The sequence below is a fragment of the Doryrhamphus excisus genome, chromosome 14, assembly GCF_030265055.1.
Source record: "Doryrhamphus excisus isolate RoL2022-K1 chromosome 14, RoL_Dexc_1.0, whole genome shotgun sequence".
In the NCBI taxonomy this organism is placed as follows: domain Eukaryota; kingdom Metazoa; phylum Chordata; class Actinopteri; order Syngnathiformes; family Syngnathidae; genus Doryrhamphus; species Doryrhamphus excisus.
This window is the reverse complement of record NC_080479.1, coordinates 16,987,079-17,013,848: the sequence shown is the minus strand read 5'-3', so window position 1 is coordinate 17,013,848 and position 26,770 is coordinate 16,987,079. Positions and strand designations below refer to the sequence as shown.

The 26,770-nt window shown below is 37.3% G+C and overlaps 2 protein-coding genes across 5 annotated transcripts in view; both read right to left on the bottom strand.

Annotated features, from left to right (window-relative positions):
- The window catches only part of LOC131102391 (CUGBP Elav-like family member 3), a 32,365-nt gene extending 27,768 nt beyond the window's left edge, over positions 1 to 4,597 (bottom strand). Inside the window, exons 1-2 of one of the 3 annotated variants that reach the window (XM_058048034.1) lie at positions 4,131 to 4,597; positions 2,633 to 2,784 (exon numbers count right to left, since the gene is read on the bottom strand). In XM_058048034.1, coding sequence (XP_057904017.1) covers positions 2,633 to 2,777 — 145 coding nt within the window. In that variant the 5' untranslated portion in view covers positions 2,778 to 2,784; positions 4,131 to 4,597. Of the gene's footprint in view, positions 1 to 2,632; positions 2,822 to 4,130 lie in introns of those variants that run through there. The other 2 variants (XM_058048035.1, XM_058048036.1) reach the window with 2 other exon arrangements.
- A 4,021-nt stretch (positions 4,598 to 8,618) lies between these two features.
- On the bottom strand, positions 8,619 to 26,703 carry rprd2a (regulation of nuclear pre-mRNA domain containing 2a). Of its 2 annotated transcripts, XR_009119360.1 has the most exons (12): positions 25,275 to 26,703; positions 23,869 to 23,998; positions 21,678 to 21,829; positions 20,293 to 20,345; positions 20,067 to 20,193; positions 19,792 to 19,967; positions 17,966 to 18,308; positions 16,042 to 16,254; positions 15,185 to 15,355; positions 12,432 to 14,163; positions 8,815 to 8,926; positions 8,619 to 8,683 (listed from the first exon to the last, which is right to left on the bottom strand). XR_009119360.1 is itself a non-coding variant. In XM_058047362.1 (10 exons), exons 1-10 carry the CDS (start codon positions 25,447 to 25,449, stop codon positions 12,635 to 12,637), a joined length of 3,069 nt encoding a protein of 1,022 aa, XP_057903345.1. In that variant the 5' UTR covers positions 25,450 to 26,703; the 3' UTR covers positions 11,908 to 12,634. The 2 variants fall into 2 exon arrangements, 1 of the variants encoding a protein (XP_057903345.1); XM_058047362.1 differs by lacking the exons at positions 8,619 to 8,683; positions 8,815 to 8,926 and having other exon boundaries at positions 11,908 to 14,163.
- Between the last annotated feature and the right edge of the window lie 67 nt (positions 26,704 to 26,770).

Genomic DNA, 26,770 nt, shown 5'->3' with positions numbered 1-26,770 from the left:
ATTCTTGTAAATATACTACTTTATTCTGGTAATATTACAACTTTATTTTCATAATTTTATGACTTGTTTTAGTAAATTTAGGATTTTATTCTTGTAAATATACAACTTTATTTTCATAATTTTATTACTTTTTCCTAGTAAATTTAGGACTTTATTCTTGTTAATACACTACTTTATTCTGGTAATATTACAACTTTATTTTAATAATTTTATTACTTTTTTCAAGTAAATTTAGGACTTTATTCTTGTAAATATACTACGTTATTCTGGTAATATTACAACTTTATTTTCATAATTTTATTACTTTTTTCTAGGAAATTTAGGAATTTATTCTTGTAAATACACTACTTTATTCTGGTAATATTACAACTTTGTTTTAATAATTTTATGCCTTTTTTTATAGTAAATTTAGGACTTTATTCTTGTAAATTTACACTGTTTTTCTCAAAATTATTATATTATTATATATTTTTGTTATGTGGTCCTAATACTACATCATACAAAATAAAGTCAGTAGTGCAACATAAGTAAGTAAAAGTAAATAAATGGCGTTCCCGATATTCCAAGGGGTTGTAGTCCAATCTCCGGTTTGCGGATGAAGAACTGCATCCATAAGGTGACAAACGTGACAACAACCACGTTTGTGTGATGCGATGATGCTTTGATTCGAGGAGGCTGTGTGACGGTCCCTTCATTAACCTTTTTTTAGGGGGCCGCCACGGAACATGAATATGTAAATATATGCAGAGTAGGTGTCATAGCTGTTGGAGAACTGATGCCACCTGGTCTCCAAGTCTGCCGAGGGACCAGGAAGGTTTGTGTCAATTTATAGGAAGCCCTTTTTTTGTTTGCTTTTCCACGCTGGCATTTGCATTTGAAATGGCAGCCAAGATAATTATCAACCTGTCAGCTCGTCCTTTCATGTGCGGAGACCGCCGTTTCCGCTCAGGTGGGAGAGAGTGGGAGTGCTTGTGGAAAGCGTCGGGTTCCATCCCGGGTACCTTTGAGTACCTCCAGAGGCCTGTTGAATTGTTTTTGTTGTTGTTGTTGTTGTTGAAGTGCTTTTTTTCCCAGCGTAAGACGCTTCAAAACGTCCGCCTTTCATGACTTGGAGGGAATACAACCCGCAAACACAAACACTTTCTCCTCCCATGATGGATCAACATTTGCATTCAAACGTGCCCAACAAATCTATTAATTCTGTTTCAGGGAATTGGACGCGCCACATCAAACCCCCCCCCCCCCCGACAATATAGAGTTATATAGAAATAATCGTAAGGATAGATTACAATAAATAATACATTCAAATATAATAATATTGGTAATACTATTCACAATACTATAAAATACAATTAGAAGAATTTGAATTAAATAGACTACAACAGGCCTAAATCAAACTACATTAAATTAAAATTAATTTTCCTTTTAAATACATTTTAATGACATTGATTTTAAGATTTCATTTTATTTAATTTACAATTAAATAATTAGATGAATTGAATAGACAGAAGAGAATAAAATAGAATTCCAAAAATAGAATAGAATGGAATTTATTTCTAAAAAACAAAATAAAATAAAGTAAAATAAAATACAAAATAAATTCAATTAAAAACAGAATAAAATTTCAGAAGAACAGAACAGAATAAAATAAAACTTCAAAGATAGAATAGCATTCTAAAGAATAGAATTTATTTCTAAAAAACAAAATAAAGTAAAATAAAATGCTAAATAAATTCAATTAAAAACAGAATAAAAATTCAAAAGAACAGAACAGAATAAAATAAAATAAAACTCCAAAGACAGAATAGCATTCTAAATAATAGAATAGAATAGAATAGAATAGAATAGAATAGAATAGAATAGAATAGAATAGAATAGAATAGAATAGAATAGAATAGAATAGAAACATTGCTACCATGTCTAGTGTTAGCACAGTGTTAGAATGGACTAAAATTACATTTAATTAAATTAATTATTCATATATATCAATATATATATATTATATGTAATGAATAAATAATTATACATTATTTATATATTATTATATATTATAATAGTAATAATATTATGTATATTAATATATATTATAATTAAATTTCATTTCATGTAGTAAAATGAAATTCTAAAGATAGAATACCATTCTAAAGAGCAGAATATAATAATAATAATAATAATATATAATATAAATAATATAAATAATTTATAATAAATATAGAAATATATTAGAAATATATTATATAATAACATATAATAATAATAATAATAATAACAAATCCAAATCTAGAACAGAATTGACTTCTAGATAATTGAATGAAATGAAATCAAATAAAATAAGTAAATAAATAAGAACACCAGCAGCTAGCTTAGCTAAAGCAATACATGTTGGAAAGAACAGATCAGTACAATGTATTTATACATGGAGTACAATAGCTGTACACACGTGCGAGTGGTACTATACGGAACAGGAAGTTAAAAAAAAGAACAAGGAACTCCCCCTGATGCTAACGTGTGTCAGTCGATATCACGGCATGTCTTATATTATGTCTACTATATATATATATTGGGTAATATGAATGTTAAGGTGACTATAGGGGTGTTATATTAACCCTAGAGGTCTCTAACGATCCCTTACCTTTGTGCAAGCCCGTGTATTTATCCTTTATCACCGTCAGCTCGTAAATCTTCCCAAATTGCTCAAAGATGGGCTTCAGGTCCTTCTCCTCCAGGTTTCGGGGGATTTGCCCAATGAAGAGCTTGATTGCGTCAGGCTCCTTCATTGGGAGTCTGTGGAGGAGCAACACACACACACACACACACACAAAGAGAAGAGGCTGTCAAGAGGTGCATGCTGGCTTCACTTCACACTGAACAGGAGGTGCAAACAGGAGGTGCAGATGGGAAATAGCATATATGTATATTATATCATCATATTGCCGCTGATAAATCTATGAATTTTGTTTCAGCAGAGGATTGGACCCGCCACATCAACCCCCCCCCGACAATATAGAGCTATATAGAAATAATTGTAAGGATAGATTACAATAAATAATACATTCAAATATAATAATAATAATGATAATATTATACACAATACTATTCTAACAAAATACTTGAGATTAGAATACAATAAAACTAAAATGAGAAAGAATAGAATAGAATTAAATAGACTACAACAATTCAATAAAAAATATTTTTTACTTTAAAATACATTTTATTTTATTTTTTTAATTTTATTTTTTTATTTTTCTTTTTCTTTCTCTCCTCCCTCTTCTTTTCTTCCTTCTTCTCCTTTTTCTTTCTCTTTTTTCTCTTTTTTCTTTCTTCTCTTTCTTTCTTTTTTTATTTTTTCTTCTTTTTTTCTTTATATTTAATATTTATATTTATAAATATTTATAATATATTTATATTATATTGTTATATAATTATTATATTAATAATATATTTATAAATATTTATAATATATTTATACATATTTATAAATATATTTCTAAATATAATATATTATAAATATTTATAAATATATACATTTTTATAATATATTTATAAATATTTATAATATATTTATGAATATTTATATGTTTAATTTATTATTATTTATTTAATTTTATTTAATTTACAGATAATTATATTTTTGAATTCTAACAGAATACTCGAGACTAGAATACAATAAAACAAAAATTATAAAAAATAGAATACCATTAAATAGACAACAACAGGCCTAAATCAAATTACAATAAATTAAAATTAATTTTACTTTTAAATACATTTTATTTACATTATTTTATTTAATATTTAATTTTATTTAATTTACAAATACATAATTAATTAGATGAATCCACTAGACAGAAGAGAATAAAATAGAATTCCAAAAATAGAATAAAATGGAATTTATTTCTTTAAAAAAAAATAAAAATAAATAAAGTACAATAAAATACAAAATAAATTCAATGAAAAACAGAATAAAACTGACTTTGTAATAATACCAAGTAACTTATTATATTTATATAACATTTTTATAATGTTACTGTGTGTTATAATACCAATAACAATACACAAGATATGACCATTATGGAAATATATACTATACCAGTACATGACAACAATGGCTACTGGAGTTATCCCCATCCTACCTGTGGTGCTGGTCGTGGCACGGAATCAAACAGCGGACGCCTTCCGGTCTTGTTCTTGTTCAATTATTCAGTTAATTTGACGTTTTTAAATCCATTTGGAGGATTCGAACAGCAGCCACCGCGCTCGCGTCATTCACTTTAAGATGTTGTTTTTGGGAGAGGAAAAAAATAAATCTCGGACGGATATTCAAGGCTTCCTTCAGGGAATTGTCTCCCGGGCTCTTCTATATCGCTGTCTCCCCCCCACCCCCTCCGGTTGTGTGTACGTGCGCGCGTGTGCGTGTTTGTACTCCTTTGACGTCGTAAGCCGGTGTCTCCCTCCCTGTCCATCTCGCTCCATCCCTACAGTGGGCGGGGCAGTCAGGCGCCGGGGACCGTCGATAAATTACTAGCACGGCAAAGCACGGTTGTAAAATGTCGTTGGAACAGTGGTTTAAAAAAAAAAAAAAGAGAGAGAAATTATGCTCATGGGCGGCACGGTGGTCTAGGGGTTAGCGCTCAGACCTCACAGCTAGGAGACCAGGGTTCAATCCCACCCTCGGCCATCTCTGTGTGGAGTTTGCATGTTCTCCCCGTGCATGCATGGGTTTTCTCCGGGTACTCCGGTTTCCTCCCACATTCCAAAAACATGCTAGGTTAATTGGCGACTCCAAATTGTCCATAGGTATGAATGTGAGTGTGAATGGTTGTTTGTCTATATGTGCCCTGTGATTGGCTGGCGACCAGTCCAGGGTGTACCCCGCCTTACGCCCGAAGACAGCTGGGATAGGCTCCAGCACCCCCCGCGACCCTCGTGAGGAAAAGCGGTAGAAAATGAATGAATGAATGAATGAAATTATGCTCATGTTAGCATGCTAGCACTAACATGCTGATAATTAACATAATAGCGCCATGTGTTTATAGACGATTCTACTCATGAAAACGTTTTAAATGTTATGCTGATGCTAATGCTAATGTTAGCATATAAAACCTAGCATGATAGAGTATCTGTCCATGTTAATACTCGTGAAAATGGATGAAAATGCTACTAAGCTAATGTTAGCATGATAGCTCGATAGCTCAGTATTTCCATGTCCTGTTCGGGGACCGTCAATAAACTACTAGATTGCAAAGCACGGTTGAATAGCATGGAGGCACCGATATGAAAATGTAAAAAAAAGAGAAATGATGCTCATGTTAGCATGCTAGCACTAACATGCTGATAATTAACATAATAGCGCCATGTGTTTATAGACGATTCTACTCATGAAAACGTTTTAAATGTTATTATGCTGATGCTAATGCTAATGTTAGCATATAAAACCTAGCATGATAGAGTGTCTGTCCATGTTAATACTCGTGAAAATGGATTAAAATGCTACTAAGCTAATGTTAGCATGATAGCTCGATAGCTCAGTATTTCCATGTCCTGTTCGGGGACCGTCAATAAACTACTAGATTGCAAAGCACGGTTGAATAGCATGGAGGCACCGATATGAAAATGTAAAAAAAAAGAGAAATGATGCTCATGTTAGCATGCTAGCACTAACATGCTGATAATTAACATAATAGCGCCATGTGTTTATAGACGATTTTACTCATGAAAACGTTTAAAATGTTATTATGCTGATGTGAGCAATGCTGATGTTAGCATGCAAAACCTAGCATGATAGAGTGTCCTGTTAATACTCGTGAAAATTGGTGAAAATGCGACTAAGCTAATGTTAGCATGATAGCTCAGTATTTCCATGTCACGTTCGGGGACCGTCAATAAATTACCATATGTTTATAGACGATTCTATTCAAGAAAACATTTAAAATGTTAGTGTCTCTCCGTGTTAATACTCATGAAAATGGATTAAAATGCTACTAAGCTAATGTTAGCATGATAGCTCAGTATTTCCATGTCATGTTCGGGGACCGTTGATAAACTACTAGATTGCAAAGCACGATTGAATAGCATGGTGGCACCGATAAGAAAATGTAAAAAAAAAAAGAGAAATTATGCTCATGTTAGCATGCTAGCACTAACATGCTGACAATTAATACTCATGAAAACGTGTTAAATGTTATGCTGATGTGAGCAATGCTAATGTTAGCATGCAAAACCTAGCATGATAGAGTGTCTGTCCGTGTTAATACTCATGAAAATGGATTAAAATGCTACTAAGCTGATGTTAGCATGATAGCTCAGTATTTCCATGTCCCGTTAATACTCATGAAAATGGATTCAAATGCTACTGAGCTAATGTTAGCATGATAGCTCAGTGTTTCCATGTCCTGTTAATGCTCATGAAAATTGATTAAAATGCTACTAAGCTAATGTTAGCATGATAGCTCAGTATTTCCATGAGTTCTACTTGGAAAAATGGCTACAAATGCGACTTTGTTTATGTTAGCATGCCAATGTTAGCATGCAACACATGCTAACGTATGGTAGTGTCTGCTTATGCTGACTCTCTAAATATGCTACTATGATAATATTAGTGCGATAGCAATGCTAACATTATGCTAACACCGAGCATGATTGCGTTTCTATGAGCTCTACTAATACTACTATGCTCATGTTAGCATGCTAGCATTAACATGATAGAGTGTCTGTCCTGTTAATACTCATGAAAATGGTTGAAAATGCTACTAAGCTAATGTTAGCATGATAGCTCAGTATTTCCATGTCCTGTTCGGGGACCGTCAATAAATTACTGGATTGTAAAGCACGATTGAATAGCATGGCGGCACCGATATGAAAATGTAAAAAAAAAAAAGAGAAATTATGCTCATGTTAGCATGCTAGCACTAACATGCTGACAATTAACATAATAGCACCATGTGTTTATAGACGATTTTACCCATGAAAACTTTTAAAATATTTTTAAAATATTGATGTGAGCAATGCTAATGTTAGCATGCAAAACCGCAAAATAATACAAATTAATAACTTAAACTATATTAGGAAAGCAGGAAGTGAACAAATGTAACAGTTACTGATTGTAAAAGTACCAGATGGAGGGGTAGGATTTATTAAGCTTTGCTTCTTCCTACTCCTTTTGGACATGTGGAACTGTGAACTGATTATGGGATGCATTCAATTGTAATCTGATGCATGTTCAAATGAAATAAAACCATTACCATTACCAAATGTAAAAAGTGGTGTCCCATGTGTATTCGTTTTTTACGTAGACAGTAAATTTGAGACGCTCCCTGACATCCAGCAACGCAAATCCGTCTTTTGTTCTGGTGTTGGTGGATCTGGCCGTGGTCCTGAAATGCTTCAACTTCATCTTCAGCTCGATTGGTAGTATGAGAACAGGAACGCCTTTAATACTGAAATACTTGGTAGTAGTACTTAGTAGTATAAAAAGCCAAATATCTGATTTAACGTGTAAACTGCTGCTTGTAAACAAAGATATCACATGTAAAAGATGCACCTGAGTTTGAACTCACTCGGGTTCCTTTATTTACCACGGAGGAACATCTCGGCTGCTCTTTAACATTAAGACCGCCATCTGGCACCCGTTCCTAAATCCCCATAAACCCTCACAGCGTAAAGGAGAGGGAAAAACAGGAAGGCTGGCTGATACTGACAATTTGGGTGTCGATGATACCAAATAAATACTCAGCTAGTTTTGCCCATATGGAGAGTGATAATAATAATTACATAAATAATCAATCATTACATATAATTGTTATTATTAGATAATTAATTATTACAATAATATTTATTAGTGTAATTATAATTATTTAATAATGCAATTATTAATTAATTATTACAATATTAATAATAATTATCATTGTAATTAGTAATTATTTAATAATAATAATTATATGTAGTAATTAGTTATTTATGTAATTCTAAATATTATATGTATTAAATATTTTAAAAATTACTTTAAATTACTTTTTATTACTATTAAAAATTACATAAAAATTAACATAACAATTTTTAACAATGAAAAATTACATACATAATTATTACATATCATATTTATAATTACATAAATAATGTAATTATTAATGAATTAATTATTACAATAATAATAATAATAATTAGCATTGTAATTAGTAATTATTTAATACTAATAATTGTATGTAATAATTAGTTATTTATGTAATTATAATATTATATGTATTAAATATTTTAAAAAAATACTTTTAAATTATTTTTTTATTACTATTAAAAATTGCATAAAATTTAACATAATTTTTAACAATGAAAAATTACATTAATAATTATTACATATAATATGTATAATTAATTTATTATAAATATCATATGTAATAATAATATTATATGTAATAATTAAATATGTAATAAATTACATTAAAATTTAACATATTTTTTAACAATGAATAATTACATAATTATTACATATATTTATAATTACATAAATAATTAATTATTACATATATTATTATTATTACATAATTAATAATTATTAAATAATAAATATTATAATAAACAAACACAAATAATAAACAAACACATATTAAATAATTACAAAAAAAATGACAATATCTTAAATAAAAAATATAAATAATCACAATACTTACTCCCACGTGCCAAACTCCCAGTTCTGTAAACATATAAAAACATACATTTTCACTTTTGTAATAAAATGCTGACTGGACACATTATGATGCAATAACATGAAAGCTTACTAGTCGTAGATTCGAAAGACACACACACACACACACACACACACACCTGCGTCAGTGAAGATGTTCCCAAATAGGTTCCCATCACATGTGACACATCAAAGCCTGCCCCCCCACCCCCCTTCGGGGGCGTCTGGCGATGAAAACAGGAGGGAGGGAGTCTGATGAAACAGGAAATAAGCAATCATCAAGATCAATTAATGCAATGAAAGGTGATATTATTATTATTTATTATAAGTCACATGACATGCTCATTACCTGATTACATACTTATATGGTATTAAATATTGATCAAGTTTACTGCCTGTTTACTGTTTAAGGTCTGTTTTGCATCATGAAGGATGGAGGGTGTTCTCAGAAAATATATACATATTTCTAAATAAGTGATAATGCTAGAGAATGAGATTTCGGTGGTGCTTGAACGCACCACAGTTGTGTGCTGTGATGTCAGTGTTCCCAAGCACTGACAGATGAATAAATCCACCCAACAGAATGATGAAGACAAAAAGGGTTCCAGACATGAATCTGAGCTAATTACAAGTCTCTCTTGTTGCAAATGTTGATCAGAAATCAGAGGTACGTTAACGTCAAGCTTGGGGGAGGTTGCGTTTCATTTATTTGCCTTTTACGTATAATCCCCGGCATATAGCATGATAGCTCAGTATTTCCATGTCCCGTTAATACTCATGGAAATTGATTAAAATGCTACTAAGCTAATGTTAGCATAATAGTTTTCATGTCCTGTAAATACTCATGAAAATGGATTAAAATGCTACTGAGCTAATGTTAGCATGATAGCTCAGTATTTCCATGTCCCGTTAATCCTCATGAAAATGGATTAAAATGCTACTAAGCTAATGTTAGCATAATAGCTCAGTATTTCCATGTCCTGTAAATACTCTTGAAAATGGATTAAAATGCTACTAAGCTAATGTTAGCATAATAGCTCAGTATTTCCATGTCCCGTTAATCCTCATGAAAATGGATTAAAATGCTACTAAGCTAATGTTAGCATAATCGCTCAGTATTTCCATGTCCCGTTAATACTCATGAAAATGGATTAAAATGCTACTAAGCTAATGTTAGCATGATAGCTCAGTATTTCCACGTCCCGTTAATACTCATGAAAATGGATTAAAATGCTACTAAGCTAATGTTAGCATGATAGCTCAGTATTTCCACGTCCCGTTAATACTCATGAAAATGGATTAAAATGCTACTAAGCTAATGTTAGCATGATAGCTCAGTATTTCCATGAGTTCTACTTGTAAAAATGGCTACAAATACGACTTTGTTTATGTTAGCATGCCAACATTAGCATGCAACAGAGTATGGTAGTGTCTGCTTATGCTGACTCTCTAAAACTCAACTAAATATGCTATTATAATATTAGCGTGATAGCATTGCTAACATTATGCTAACACCTAACATGATTGCAGGTTCTGGGATTGAACTGACTATATCCGGAAAACCTTAAGGGTCCGCAGTATGGAGTATGTTTTGGGTGGCAGTTGAGGGTGTGGCCTGATCTTCATCTGGTTCGACCTTCGTCCGGTTCGACCTTCGTCCGGTTCGACCTTCGTCCGGTTCGACCTTCGTCCGGTTCGACCTTCGTCCGGTTCGACCTTCATCTGGTTCGACCTTCATCTGGTTCAACCTTCATCTGGTTCGAACCCAAAGAGGGGAGGAGCTTGAGGTCAGCCCCAGCTCCTTCAAATTGAGGCTTGGGCATCAAGTCCAGATGTCCCTTGGGTGTCTTCATAGTTAGGTACTGTAGGTACTCTGAGAATGACCTTGAAAATGGATGGATGGATGGATGGATGGATGGATGGAGGCAGGGATTCTGTCTTGCAGCTGGTCTGGGAATACGACGGTGTCGCCGCCTTTGGAACTAAAAGCAGTGGATGCAGACCGCAAAGTCTGGCCTGACAATGATGGCGTCCGTGACCCAGATTAACGGCAAACGTTGAGTTGTTAGCCATTTTAGCGATTCAATTAAGACTTAAATGATTTCCGAAGTTTCATAATGTAATCATAAGTCGCCAAAAATGCATAATTAGGTAGAAAAAAACATACATAAGTCGCACTGGAGTAGAAGTCGCACAAGGCCAGAAAATGCATAATTAGGTAGAAAAAAACATACATAAGTCGCACTGGAGTATAAGTTGCACGATGCCAAAAATGCATAATTAGGTAGAAAAAAAACATACATAAGTCGCACTGGAGTATAAGTCGCACAAGGACAAAAATGCATAATTAGGTAGAAAAAAACAAGTCGCAAAATGCCAAAAATGCATAATTAGGTAGAAAAAAACATACATAAGTCGCACAAGGCCAAAAATGCATAATTAGGTACAAAAAACATACATAAGTCGCACTGGAGTATAAGTCGCACAATGCCAAAAATGCATAATTAGGTAGGAAAAAAAACATATATAAGTCGCACTGTAGTATAAGTCGCACAAGGTCAAAAATGCATAATTAGGTAGAAAAAAAACGTACATAAGTTGCACTGGAGTATAAATTGCACAAGACCAAAAATGCATAATTCGGTAGAAAAAACATACATAAGTCGCACAAGGCCAAAAATGCATAATTAGGTAGAAAAAACATACATAAGTCGCACAAGGCCAAAAATGCATAATTAGGTAGAAAAAACATACATAAGTCGCACTGGAGTATAAGTCGCACAATGCCAAAAATGCATAATTAGGTACAAAAAACATACATAAGTCGCACTGGAGTATAAGTCGCACGATGCCAAAAATGCATAATTAGGTAGGAAAAAAAACATATATAAGTCGCACTGGAGTATAAGTCGCACAAGGCCAAAAATGCATAATTAGGTAGGAAAAAAACGTACATAAGTTGCACTGGAGTATAAATCGCACAAGACCAAAAATGCATAATTCGGTAGAAAAAACATACATAAGTCGCACAAGGCCAAAAATGCATAATTAGGTAGAAAAAAAAACATACATAAGTTGCATTTTAGTGATTCAATTACGACTTAAATGATTTCCAAAGTTTCTGAAATTTCATAATGTAACTTTTTAAAGAGAATGCTATGCTAATAAATTTGTATTTTTTTTTCCTCCGGTTGGTTGTTGGGATGTTGACGTTCTCAGATGACACTGAAGAATGAATGTGATGCAGAAACAACATTTTTTTTTGTTTTGTTTTTTTTTTTTTTTTCAAAATCAAACTTTTATTATAAGTCAGTACAAATAAATGAAACTGAAGCCCCCCCATTTCCAAAAAAATATTCACGTGTCGGGTCAGAGGCTAAAAGAACTCTTTCACTCCTCGTCTCAGTTTAAGTCGAAAAAGGGGCAAACTATGACCAAGGCGAGACCCATCACTTCAAATATTAACATCATAGTCAAATATGATTTCCCATCATGCTAACGTTATGTATTGTATTGTATTGTATTGCAGAAGGAAGATCATTCAGGGGGGGGGAAGAAAAAAAATTAGCATCAAGTACATCCTTTCCAGGCTAGCTAGCTAGCTAGCTAGCTGTGGCTAGCTCATGACACTCGACCACCCACATCCATACCATGCAAACACTCTGGTATCAGTATCAATCAGTATCAAACTTATTGATTATGTATTCAAACGGGACAAAATAACCCAAAAAAATGAAAGAAATATGTTTATATGCACCTTCTTGTTTTCTTTCATCTTCCGCCATTTTTTTCCTTCCGGCATTCTGGGAACCTCTGGATTCTTTCCCGGTTGTTGCCGTCTTCCGGAATTTCTGTACTCTTGGCTATTTTTGGGATTCGGACGTGTTGTTCTTCAAATGCGGCCCCACCCGTGACAGTGAAAGAGGGTCCTTGATAGAGGTTTGCCCCTAAGTTTTGCCCTCAGTACCGTGGGGGCGGGAAGGGTCTTTTCGGAGCAAACATGGGACCCGGATTCAAACCTCCTCTGGGACCTAAGCGCTTACCTCTTAATCTCGGTTCCGGACCGTGAAAATGAGGTAAAGGCACACGAGGGGGCCCCCGAGGGAACGGGTGCGGGGGTGCGAAGGAAGGGCGATGTGGGGGTCGCAAACCTGGAGGGCGCCTCTCAAAATGGGGCGGCGGGCGTCTGAGTGCATTGTGAGGGCGAGGGGGGCTCTGTCTCTGGTAATCCTGGTTGTAAAAAAGATCCTGTGAGGCGGAGTTCGGGGGCGTCAGGTGCCCCCTGATTCTAGGAGGGGGGTGTCGAGGACCGCCCTGTGGATAGAAAGGAGCATCCGGGTGGCTGTAAGGGCTGTTCGGAAAGTGAGGGCCCGGGTGGTGGGGGGGGGCATCCTCGCGGTAATGCTCGTGGTCTTCGGGGTAGCGCATGTTGTCTAAGGGGGGGTGCTGGTCCTCGTATGACTCGGGTAAATGGTCCTGAAGCACCATCCCAGGTACCCCAAAGTCTGTTTGGGGTTCCGGGTGCTTCTCCGAGAGAGCGGTTGGATGGCCGGTTCCGGCGGGGGGTGCGTCAAAGACAACTGGAGGGGGTGGTAATTTGGGGACGGGGGGAAGGTTTCCGAAGAAAACACCTTGCTGAGCGGTAAAACCTTGAGGGTCCTGAGACTCAAAGTCTCCTGACGGTTGGTTTTTAGCAGGCATTGTCACATTGTAACCCGTGGGCGGCTGGAACCCCGTTCCCGGGTACGTCTTGCCATACCAACCCCGATCGCCCGTGCCTTCGAAGCCCTCGACAGTCTGTGCGCCGACTCCGGGACCTCCGGGCTGGTACTGTGCGACAGGTTCTGTCGTACCACGGTCCCCATATGGGTACGATTGGTACAACCGCCCATTTTGGGCAACACCGGTCTGCATCAGCAGTTTAGTGGTCTCGGGGTTCTGTGCGAGGTTCTTCTGGACGGCTAAGGGAGTTGGAGCCCCACTTTCAGGCCCCGCCGGAACGTCCATGGCCTCGTCTTGAGTCGGGGTGCCTCCTCCCTCGTCGCGCACCGGCGTCCCATCCTGTGTGTCCGTTCCCGTTCCCGGACTCAGGGTATCCGCCCTGAGGGGTGGATTCATGTTGAAGCTGAGGTCAAAGTTGTTAAAAGCAGGGTTGCCGTGCAGGAAGTTGTGAATTTTGGATTCTAAACTGTCTGGTTTTGTGGCGTCGGTTTCTGCGGTCAAACCAACGTCTCGGTGGGCAACCTGCACCGGGGCAGGGGTTGGTTTGTTCTCAGGAAGCTCTGGTGGTGGGCCTGTCCTCTGCTGTACAGTGGTGATAGATGATGATGATGATGATGATGAAGGCACGAGTGGAGCAGAGGAGGCCGTGGAGCTCTGAGTGGGAGCTGCTGGAGCGGACGTGAACAAGGAAGAGGGAGGAGCCTTGCCTGTCTTGGAGGACTCAGTGGGGACATTCGTAGCAGGGCTGCTCAGAAGAGAAGTGATGCCTGATTGAAGACAGTAAAGGACACAGAATCATGTTTAAATACGAGTATGATATACATATGTATGATACATATATACCCGATTTTCTGGACTATAAGTCACACAAGGCCAAAAATGCATAATTAGGTAGAAAAAAATATACATAAGTCACACTGGAGTATAAGTCGCACAATGCCAAAAATGCATAATTAGGTAGAAAAAAACATACATAAGTCGCACTGGAGTATAAGTACCACAAGGCCGAAAATGCATAATTAGGTAGAAAAAAAACATACCTAAGTCACACTGGAGTATAAGTAGCACAAGGCCAAAAATGCATAATTACGTTAAAAAAAACATACATAAGTCGCACTGGAGTATAAGTCGCACAAAGCCAAAAATGCATTACGTAAAAAAAAAACATATATAAGTCGCACAAGGCCAAAAATGCATAATTAGGTAGAAAAAAACACACATAAGTGGCACTGTAGTATAAGTCACACAAGGTCAAAAAGGCATAATTAGGTAGGAAAAAACATACATAAGTCGCACAAGGCCAAAAATGCATAATTAGGCAGGAAAAAACATACATAAGTCGCACAAGGCCAAAAATGCATAATTAGGTAGAAAAAACATACATAAGTCGCACAAGGCCAAAAATGCAAAATTAGGTAGGAAAAAACATACATAAGTCACACAAGGCCAAAAATGCATAATTAGGTAGAAACAAACATACATAAGTCGCACTGGAGTATAAGTAGCACAAGGCCAAAAATGCATAATTAGGCAGGAAAAAACATACATAAGTCGCACAAGGCCAAAAATGCATAATTAGGTAGAAAAAACATACATAAGTCGCACAAGGCCAAAAATGCAAAATTAGGTAGGAAAAAACATACATAAGTCACACAAGGCCAAAAATGCATAATTAGGTAGAAACAAACATACATAAGTCGCACTGGAGTATAAGTAGCACAAGGCCAAAAATGCATAAATAGGTAGAAAAAACCAGACTGGAACTGTATAGAGAAAAAAAGGACTCACCCTCAAGGCCCCCTTGGGCCTGGACCTTGGACAGAGCACTAAGGATATCAGCAGGACTCACATCCACCTTTGCCAGGATGTCAACCAGAGAACTAGCATCCTGGGATGGAGCGGGTAAGGTCGCTACTGATGAATAAGAGCCAGCAGCAGTGGGGCTCTCCACTGATGGTCCTGTATTACAAAGAGGGACAACACCTTTGGAGTGTTAAGTTACTGTGTGATGAGTTTAGTGTTTTTTGCAAACATGGCTAAATAAACTAATAGACATAGACATGTTGTTTTCTACAATAGACATGTTTTTGGAATGTGGGAGGAAACTGGAGTACCCGGAGAAAGAGGGCGGAATTGAACTCGGGTCTCCAAGCTGTGTGGCCTGCGCACTAACCACTTTCTATGCCGCATGTCCTCCAATGAACTGCTTTGCTCAGACACTATGCAGGATGGGAAACTTCAAAACTCATATTGGTACTTCTTTGTATATTTTTTAGGTACACTTTTGGAGTGTTAAGTTACTGTGTGATGAGTTTAGTGTTTTTTTGCAAGCATAACCATGGCTAAATAAACTAATAGATATAGACATGTTGTTTTCTACAATAGACATGGTTTTTGGAATGTGGGAGGAAACCGGAGTACCCAGAGAAAACCCACTCATGTACGGGGAGAACATGCAAACTCCACACAGAGATGGCCGAGGGCGGTATTGAACTCGGGTCTCCTAGCTGTGTGGCCTGCGCACTAACCACTTTCTATGCCGCATGTCCTCCAATGAACTGCTTTGCTCAGACACAATGCAGGATGGGAAACGTCAAAACTCATATTGGTACTTCTTTGTATATTTTTAGGTCCAGTATTCTCACCTGTGGTTTTCATAGCCGAACTTAAACTGTTGAGGATGGAACCAATTTTACCCAGGTCAACATTTTCCACGCTGTCTGTAGGGGACGGTACAGATGTAGCACCACGAGAGGCAGGCTGTGCCGCTGCTGCTACCGATGGCTCCGTGGTTTTAGCGACCACATTGGGTGGATGGTTCGGATCCGAGGTTCTGGAGCCCTTCATGTGATCTTCCACTGTGGGAGGAAAAACAACTGTCAATGTGAAAACCACACTCGGCTTGTTTTCAGCACAGTTACGTTTGTTTACTTGGTATTATGCATCTTGTCAATGTAGCTAACACTTCCCTTTCAGTCACTAGCCCAAAGCTCATGAGTGAACCCCAGCTTCCCAGTACAGCAGCACTTATGCAGCCCCCCCGCCCCCAGAGCGGTTACACTACCTACCACCATATTAGGGCACGCATGACTGTAGATAAGACATAATTATCTTGGTTCCTCACCACTTTTGCCAGCTATTTAGACGACGGCCATGTTGTGAGTGATTTTCAGCAAATGCTAAAATCGGTACAAAGTGGCAGAAGTAGTTTTTATAAGAGCTCAGCATGCATTTTTTTCCCATGCAAAAGAGCGCTACACAGCAACCAGGAAGTCAAAAAGCATGGAGTCATGTAGCGTACACAAGGAAAATGTGAATGTTCCAAATGTGAAAATTGTAACTAGTTCATGCTGTTATATTTGTACATAAATGGTTATTTTCATGGCTGCACGGTGGTCAAGTGGTTGGCGCAAATGCCTCGCAGCTAGGAAACCCAATTTCAATTCCACCCTCGCCAGTAAATTATTTGTAAATAGAAAGTTGAATGCTTGAATTTAAATTAAAAAGTGAATATTTTCATCGTGGCTGCGCGGCGATCGAGTGGTTAGCGTGCAGGCCTCACAGCTAAGAAACCCGAGTTCAATTCCACCCTCGGCCATCTCTGTGTGGAGTTTGCATGTTCTCCCCCATGCATGCGTGGGTTTTTTCCGGGTACTCCGGTTTCCTCCCACATTCCAAAAACATGTCTATTATATAGAAAACAACATGTCTATGTCTATTAGTTTATTTATCCATGTTTATGCTTGCAAAAAAAACACTAAACTCATCACACAGTAACTTAACACTCCAAAGGTGTACCTAAAAATATACAAAGAAGTACCAATATGAGTTTTGAAGTTTCCCATTCTGCATTGTGTCTGAGCAAAGCAGTTCATTGGAGGACATGCGGCATAGAAAGTGGTTAGTGCGCAGGCCACGCAGCTAGGAGACCCGAGTTCAATTCCACCCTCGTCCATCTCTATGTGGAGTTTACATGTTCTCCCCATGCATGCGCGGGTTTTCTCCGGGTACTCCGGTTTCCTCCCACATTCCAAAAACATGCTAGGTTAATTAGCGACTCCAAATTGTCCATAGGTATGAATGTGAGTGTGAATGGTTGTTTGTCTATATGTGCCCTGTGATTGGCTGGCCACCAGTCCAGAATATACTCTTGCCCGAAGACAGCTGGGATAGGCTCCAGCACCAGCATAAGCGGTAGAAAATGAATGAATGAACTAATATTTAGCTAAAACTTATCTATGTTCTCTTGCTGATTACTAAAATACAGAAAAAGGTAGAAACAAACTTTTTTTTTCCTGATGAAATATGAGAGTCGAATCTTTCCTTTGGTACATTCCTTGTTTATATAACCCAAGAACACAGTATTCTATGTACCTTGAAAAATCTGTCAAAATAGTCAAAATGGCCGATACTGATTGGGTCTACATGCAAATATAATATAAAGATTAATTACTACATTTTGATGTCATTTCCTGTTGGTACTTTGTAGCGCTGTGACAAATCCGAGTTAAGGTCATCCTCAAATTGGATGAAATGTAGGTCAGAAAAATAATAAACATTATTACTCACCAATAATGCCTCCGCTGACTATTTCTTCATCTGAGAGCTCCATGTCCTCCACTTCACGGTTATCATTTTCCCCAAGATTCAACCCCCGTTTGGGGGATTCTCCGATCGACGACAGAGGACTCGGGGCTGGGGGCTCCGCTTCTTCATCCATTACGCAACCATCAACGTCTGGATCGGGGTTGGTCAGCTCGAGGTCGTGGAAAGGCGATTCCGAGCCCGTCGGAGACGGGGCGTCAGCAGACGGTGACGGAATAGGCGACTCGTCCAAGTCCGGTAAGGTGGCCTTTAGGTTGTCCAGCTTGCGCTTCAAGTGGGACACCCGGTTGGCAAATGTCTGGTATGCCTTGAGAGAAAGGGATGGACAACATAGCAACATTATTAGAGCCCTCTAGACATGAAATAACAACCCTATAGTCACCTTTATACTCGTATTAGCCAATAAAGTTGACGTAATAAGAGAAAAGACATAAATAAGACTTGTGTGTGGTCCAGGGTTCAGAGTTCAGTTTTAGGTTAAGGCCGCAAAACATTAGCACGCACAAGTCTGGTGCTTGTGTGTCTCACCGAACATTACTGTAACATTACTGACGCCAAGTGAACCTCTTTGAGTGCATCTTGTGCCTGTTGAGGTCATTCCAACCTGCAATAAAAGTCAACCCAAGTCTGGTGCTTGTGTGTCTCGCTCAATATTACAGTAACATTACTGACACCTAGTGACCGGTGGCGGGTACTACATTTAATCAATGTCTTTGAATGTGTCTTCTGAATGCCTTATATTTGTATTTTACTTCATGTAGCTATTTACTTATGTATGTTTTTTTCTACGTCATTATGCATTTTTGTCCTTGTGCGACTTATGTATGTTTTTTTTCTACCTACTTATGCATTTTTGGCATTGTGCGACTTATACTCCAGTGCGACTTATGTATGTTTTTTTTCTACGCCATTATGCATTTTTGGCCTTGTGCCACTTATACTCCAGTGCGACTTATGTACATTTTTTTTCTACTTAATTATGCATTTTTGGCCTTGTGCGACTTCTACTCCAGTGCGACTTATGTATGTTTTTTTCTACCTAATTATGCATTTTTGGCCTTGTGCGACTTCTACTCCAGTGCGACTTATGTATGTTTTTTTCTACCTAATTATGCATTTTTGACCTTGTGCGACTTATACTCCAGTGCGACTTATGTATGTTTTTTTTCTACCTAATTATGCATTTTTGGCCTTGTGCAACTTATACTCCAGTGCGACTTATGTATGTTTTTTTCTACCTAATTATGCATTTTCGGTCTTGTGCTACTTGTACTCCAGTGTGACTTATGTATGTTTTTTCTACCTAATTATGCATTTTCGGTCTTGTACTACTTATACTCCAGTGTGACTTATGTATGTTTTTTTTCGACCTAATTATGCATTTTTGGCCATGTGCGACTTATGTATGTTTTTTTCGACCTAATTATGCATTTTTGGCCTTGTGCGACTTATACTCCAGTGCGACTTATGTATGTTTTTTTCCACTTAATTATGCATTTTTGGCATTGTGCGACTTATGTATGTTTTTTCCACCTAATTATGCATTTTTGGCATTGTGTGAGTTATACTCCGGAGCGAGTTAATAGTCCAGAAAATATGGTATTTGTATTATACTTAATTTAACCATTTTTATGCTTGACAATGCTTCATTTAGGCAAAAAGATCTAAAATGTACTTACATTTGCATATTTTTTAGTCATAATAGACCATATTAATCCACAATTTGTTAATATATTGTGACAAATCTTGCTAGTATGAAGCAAAGTAAAGTTTTCCTATATTCCACTTACATTGGCGACAATCTTGACTTCTTTGTACTGCATCTCATAGAAGATATCTGCGTTGCTCAAGGCTTCCATGAGAGGAGCCCCTGTTTTGTTTTGTCTGTCAAAAAATTTAACAAACTCTTGTAGCTGTGTGCTGCCTTCTTCAAAGTCCCGGGAGAATTTCTTTCCTCCTGCCTTATCTGCAAAAAGTTAGCAGAGAAAATAGCTCAGAGGACTGACAACAAAAGCAAAAAAACACTGTTTGTATAGCTTGGATAAGAGGTGTATCATATTGGGACCTTTTAGTTTCTTGAGCGCGTCAGAACTGCAGATATCAACCCTCATCGCTGCCACTTGTTTTTCTCTCAGGTCCACCTCCTCCAGGGACCTCTTGTACTGGGAAAGTTGCTCCATCAGCGCCTGGGGCTTGGAGAAGCACAGGCGATAGTCAGTCACAATGTCAAAGCAGCAGTTTAGTTAGGGATCTATTATAGATTTGATGGATGAAGATTCATAAAACCTTACCACAAATTCGGCAACAATCTTGGACCGAAGCTCTGCCTTGGACTCTACTGGATCTTTGAATAAATAGGACAAAAATGTTTTTTTAAATAAATAATAATAAATAGAAAACTCATGGGTTTGGGATGGATATATTGTATCGAGTTTTTACAATATATTCTGATATTTTCTGACAGATTTAAGATGGGATAATACAATTTGTATTGACTGTGACTGTAGTATTCAACATTGGCCACTGGGTGTCAGTAATTGATTGGTGAGACATGCACCAGAACAGGTTTACAGTAAATTAGCTCACAACAGGCACAATAATAACATAATCATAATAATAACACAGGCTAGTACTATGTTATGGCTATAACATTCCACCACAGGAGATATGTCATGTTACACATATCAGTATCGGTATCGGAAATTGAGAGTTGGACAATATCGGTTTTCGTCAAAAAAGCCAATATTGGACATCCCTAGTACCTAGTACTAGTATTAACCTAGCATGTTTTTGGAATGTGGGAGGAAACCGGAGTACCCGGAGAAAACCCACGCATGCACGGGGAGAACATGCAAACTCCACACAGAGATGGCCGAGGGTGGAATTGAACTCGGGTCTCCAAGTTGTGTCACCTGCGCACTAACCACTTTCTATGCCGCATGTCCTCCAATGAACTGCTTTGCTCAGACACAATGCAGAATGGGAAACTTCAAAACTCATATTGGTACTTTTTTGTATATTTTTAGGTACACCTTTGGAGTGTTAAGTTACTGTGTGATGAGTTTAGTGTTTTTTTTTGCAATCATAAACATGGATAAATAAACTAATAGACATGTTTTTGGAATGTGGGAGAAAACCCACGCATGCACAGAGAGAACATGCAAACTCCACACAGAGATGGCCGAGAGTGGAATTGAACTCGGGTCACCTAGCTGTGAGGCCTGCACGCTAACCACTCGACCACCGTGCAGCCACTAGGAAAATATTCAATTTTTAGTTTAAATTCAAGCATTCAACTCTCTATTTACAAATAATTTACTGCCGAGGTTGGAATTGAAATTGGGTTTCCTAGCTGTGAGCCATGTGCGCCAACCACTTGACCACCGTTCAGCCATGAAAATAAAATACCATTTATGTACAAATACAACACCATGAACCAGTTACAATTTTCACATTTCACATCTATTTACATATAATTTAATGCTAATATTCCAATTGTAGTGTTTTTGTCATATCTCACCTTCTACTGTTGTAGAAAGAATGGAATGAATATTGCATATTGCTATTCATTCAGTTATTAATTGCCAGGATATGCGTATTGGACCATATAACCTAGCCCTATTGTGTTTTGTGTGCGTGTGTGTGTGGTGAGGAAAATAAACGTTGACATGCTCACTTTTTTGCTCCACTGGTGTCACCGGTGGGGATTCTTCTTTGACTAAGCTATTCCTGAGCTCGGTGATCAGTGCATCCGAGTACACACTTCTCTCCTGCCAAATGGATAGAATCCTCTCCACGGATTTCACCACCTTGGCATCACCTTCATGTCTGAGTGAAAACAAACAACAGAGGGGAGGAGACTCTATCACATGTTTTTATTTCAAGGCTGAAATAAAGTCACAGTGAAAGATGGATATGATTGTGTCAGTGATGTGGATCGCTTTAACGTTCATATCCAGGTTGTGCGGGCCGAGTGAGAGTTTTGAACAGTTGGACTGACAGATTCAATGCCGCCGTCACATGCTGACATGGGGTCTGTCATCTTATAAAGCATCAGATGGCCGTGGTTTATCATGTGCATATAAATTAGGGATGATAATAATAATAACTGATAAATCATTCATTAAGAATTGACTTTGTGAATCTGAACTGGTAAAAAGTGCCGTTGATGAAGCGTTAACTAGCTGGTGGTCTAACGTAGCGTAACGTAACCATAGTTCCCCCAATATTGTGATTTACACTATAAATATTAGTCCTCCATTTATTTTATCCACATCATTAAATTCCTTGACCGTGAAAACTTAAAGAACGACCTAAAGAATGCTATTGTTAGCATGCTAACACCTAGCAGAATAGCACTAAGTGGTTGTACAAGTGCCTATCTCTGAAAATGCTAAAAATGTTAGTATAATTATGTTAGCATACTAACACGTTAACACCTATCATGATAGTGAGTTCATATTCATGAACATTGCAAATAACGTTAGTGTGCTAATGTTAGCCTGCTAGCAATGGTAGGTTGCTTACACCAAGCATAATCATGTTTACTTATGAAATTGGTAGAAAAAATGCTATTCTCATGTTAGCATGCTAGCAATGCTAACATGTTAACACCCAGCATGATAGTGTTGTGTTCATATAAGTGACTATCCATGAAAACAGCTAAAAATGCTACTATGCTAATATTACCATGAAGGCAATGCTAACACGCTAATGTCAGCATGACAACACCTGGCAAGTGTTTCTATATGGGTGTACCCATGAAAATAGCAAAAAATGCTAGTGTGCTAATATTAGCATGCTAGCAATGGTAGGTTGCTTACACCAAGTATAATCATGTTTACTTACGAAATTGGTAGAAAAAAAGCTATTCTAATGCTAGCATGCTAGCAATGCTAACATGTTAACACCCACCATGATAGTGATCGTGCTGTGTTCATACAAGTGACTATACATGAAAACAGCCAAAAATGCTACTATGCTAATATTACCATGAAGGCAATGCTAACACGCTAATGTCAGCATGACAACACCTGGCAAGTGTTTCTATATGGGTGTACCCATGAAAATAGCAAAAAATGCTAGTGGGCTAATGTTAGCATGCTAGCAATGGTAGGTTGCTTACACCAAGCATAATCTAGTCTATTTATGAAATTGGTAGAAAAAAATGCTATTCTAATGTTAGCATGCTAGCAATGCTAACATGTTAACACCCAGCATGATAGTGATAGTGCTGTGTTCATACAAGTGACTATCCATGAAAACAGCTAAAAATGCTACTATGCTAATATTACCATGAAGGCAATGCTGACACACTAATCTTAGCATAATAACACATCTAGCAAGTGTTTCTATATGGGTGCACCCATGAAAATAGCATAAAATGCTAGTGTGCTAATGTTAGCATGCTAGCAATGGCAGGTTGCTTACACCAAGCATAATCATGTCTACTTATGAAATTGGTAGAAAAAATGCTATTTTTTCATGTTAGCATGCTAGCAATGCTAACATGTTAACACCCAGCATGATAGTAATAGTGCTGTGTTCATACAAGTGACTATCCATGAAAACAGCTAAAAATGCTACTATGCTAATATTACCATGAAGGCAATGCTAACACATCTTAGCATGATAACACATGGTTGAAACCCCGCAATTCCGAAAAGGAACCACGGCAAAAATGGGTTCACACCAATAATACGCATTAAATACACATTTATAAACACTTACAACTATCATGCTAGGTGTTAGCATCATGTTAGCATCGTCGCATTTTTAGCCGTTTTCATGTACAAACAAAACAATTACTGGGAGATGACACATCATGGTGACGTGGTAGCAGCCCCTCAACAAAAGTCCGTACTTACTTTAACAGCAAGAAAGCCTCGGGGAGCACGTCAGCGAATGCCGTACGGTAGACCAGCGCGTTTTTCCGTTTACAGTTCTGAATGACATCATTGGCGAGGTAAAAAAGGTTGAGCTTGTGCGACGTGTCAGCTGTTTGGGGAAGAGAGACAGTGATGTCAAATGTCAATAAGCAACACTGGTTAGTCCCATAACATAACATTCTGCTAAGTGTTAGCATGCTAACAATAGCGTTTATTACGTCATTAAAGTTGTTGCATGCATGACAATACTTTCGCGGGCATGATAACTACATTTACAAATGGAATACTTTCCTAGTTATAGCACCCCTAAATATGTGTTGTAACGTCATTAGAGTCCTCTTGACATGAAATAACACCCCTATAGTCACCTTGACACTCCTACTACCCGGTTACGGGCTCAAAATTAGCAGTATTGGAGTTTTTATTCAGTATTATTATGGTGCCTGTTGTGAGATTACACAACCCCGCAATAAAAGCCTGTTGCTCGGGCGATCAAGTCTGGTGCTTGTATGTCTTGACTGAATAGTAGAATACTATCACTGACACCTGAGTGATCAGCGTAGAATACAACATATCATTTGTTGTAACATCATTAGAGTCCTCTTGACATGAAATAACACCCCTATAGTCACCTCGACACTCCTACTACCCCGTAGAATACAATATATAATTTGCAGTGTCTTTGAATGCATTTTCTGATGGAAAATATTTCATTTACGCAAAAAAAATTTAAAAAAATATGTATAGTTAAGTCTGATCTTTGGCATACAGTCCTATTATATGGAAAATAAGAGCAAAACAGTGACATCATTTAATGGTCATGGTTTTATTTCATTTGAACATGTATCAGATTACAATTGAATGCATCCCATAATATGTTCACAGTTCCACATGTCCAAAAGTAGGAAGAAGCAAAACTTTTTAATAGTGTACATCAAATGGATATTCAGAGGGTTAAAAACAATTATGGAAAGCAGGAAGTGAACAAATGTAACAGTTACTGATTATAAAAGTACCAGATGGAGGGGTATGATTTAATAAGCTTTGCTTCTTCCTACTCCTTTTGGACATGTGGAACTGTGAACTGATTATGGGATGCATTCAATTGTAATCTGATGCATGTTCAAATGAAATAAAACCATTAACATTACCATAAAACAAGTTAAGAAAACACTACTTATAGTAGTAGGAACAGATCTACGTTGTTTTTAAATGGGTATAATTTCAATTTGAATGTAAACACGACGTTGCTTTGGAGACCGAACTAGTAGCTAAGCCCAGATAAACGTCATAGTACAGTACGTGGAAATTACACTTGTTATTAATTTGAGGAAGTGATTAATTATCAACTTTCTGAAAGAAAACAAAAAGTTCGTGCTACTTACATTTCTTCAAACACTTGATCCACTGTCTCACTATCATGCTGTGGTACTTCTTGTAGTCGATACACCACGTTGACAGTCCTTGAATGGAATCCATTGTATTTGTCACATTGAGTAACTTTCTATCCAACACAGCCTCAAACGAGGCACCCGAATCGCTCCCTTTAACCGCTGCCATGTTTTAAAATCCTGCCTTTACGTTATGACCTCGCTGAAACACACCAAAAACTAAGCTAATGGCTAGCACTTAGCTTTAGCCTGCTAGCTTTCGGTAGCGATACGCAGCCATTGTCATATTTTACGAAACCATAAATGTTTATACACACTTTCGGTAATTCAAATGAATTAGCTTCTGTGTGAAAACAATTTTTACGTGTGTGTTTTATGAATTAAAAATGTAGCGTATTGAATTAAGAAGGCTGCGTCGCAGTAATACTGGAAAGTCAAACTACCAGAGTTCCTAGTCGGTAAAAAGTAACTGGAACACCTAAAAGGCGGATATCCGTTTTGGGTAAAATCAACATTCAAGATGGATACCAAACACAAACAAGTTCGTGTTTTAAACCTTCCTTCAACGTTGAAGTATCGTACAGTTACAAGTTACAGCACTAAACAAAACATTAATGTCATGTTTTGTATTCTATGTCATAAACTACAATGTAAAGAGGTATTATTAGGCGCTATTCGTCGCAATGTTAAACCTTTGTAGTCCAACCTTTCTTGTAAGTCAGGTGTGTTCTTTCAGACATCTTTCATGTCTCTGACGTGTTAGCACGTTTACTGCCTTTAAGAGTATTTTGATCACATAGCAGGCATACACATACTACAATCTAAATTTATTGTGTGTTAAAAGCAACGTTCAAGTTTGGTTTAATTAAAGCCTCTTTATGAGGGTATAACGTTTGGGGTGGGAGTAGTAGCATTATCGGACCCTTACTTTAGGTTCTATTGTGTTTGTGTCTAGTTAAATTATTATTAATAATAATTTTGACGAAAACATTTTAAGTAAAAAGTATCTCTGTATTGATTTGGTAATGGATCGATAAAGAATTTTGCACCGTAACCCACACGATGCCACCTCAGACTATGAAAATTAGCTGTAACATTTTTAAATTGCTGCTTTCGATATACATATCCCTTTCTAATATCAAGTTTTGTGTTAATTTGCGAAAAAAAACATAAAATTTCCACTTGTTAGAGGTGGGTGGGACATACAGGGTCACAAGTCTGATGCAAAACAAACATTATGCTACTCCAGAGGCTCGTGGAGTGACAGCGGGTTCAGCCAATCACACGCTAGCTAACAGAAAACGGCTGAGCCAATCGTTGACCTTATTGCAAACAGGCGTCAGCTTGAGCAGTTTTCCGCTTGGTCCTAGTGCTTGACTTGTTTCCTTTTAATACAGTTTAACACTTAAGTTCTATAGAGTACTCGAATGATTTAATGACCTAATTAATTAATGAAATTAACTACAGTGGTGGTAACTACGCAAGCAAGT

Coding starts and splice junctions, on each gene's coding strand:
- rprd2a (XM_058047362.1), bottom strand. CDS start 25,449: ATGGCAGCGGTTAAAGGGAGCGATTCGGGTGCCTCGTTTGAGGCTGTG. Junction 16,255..17,965: donor AGTCAGCGGAGGCATTATTG/GTGAGTAATAAT, acceptor TTCCTCCCACAG/TGGAAGATCACATGAAGGGC. Junction 14,164..15,184: donor GGCCCAAGGGGGCCTTGAGG/GTGAGTCCTTTT, acceptor GTCTTCAATCAG/GCATCACTTCTCTTCTGAGC.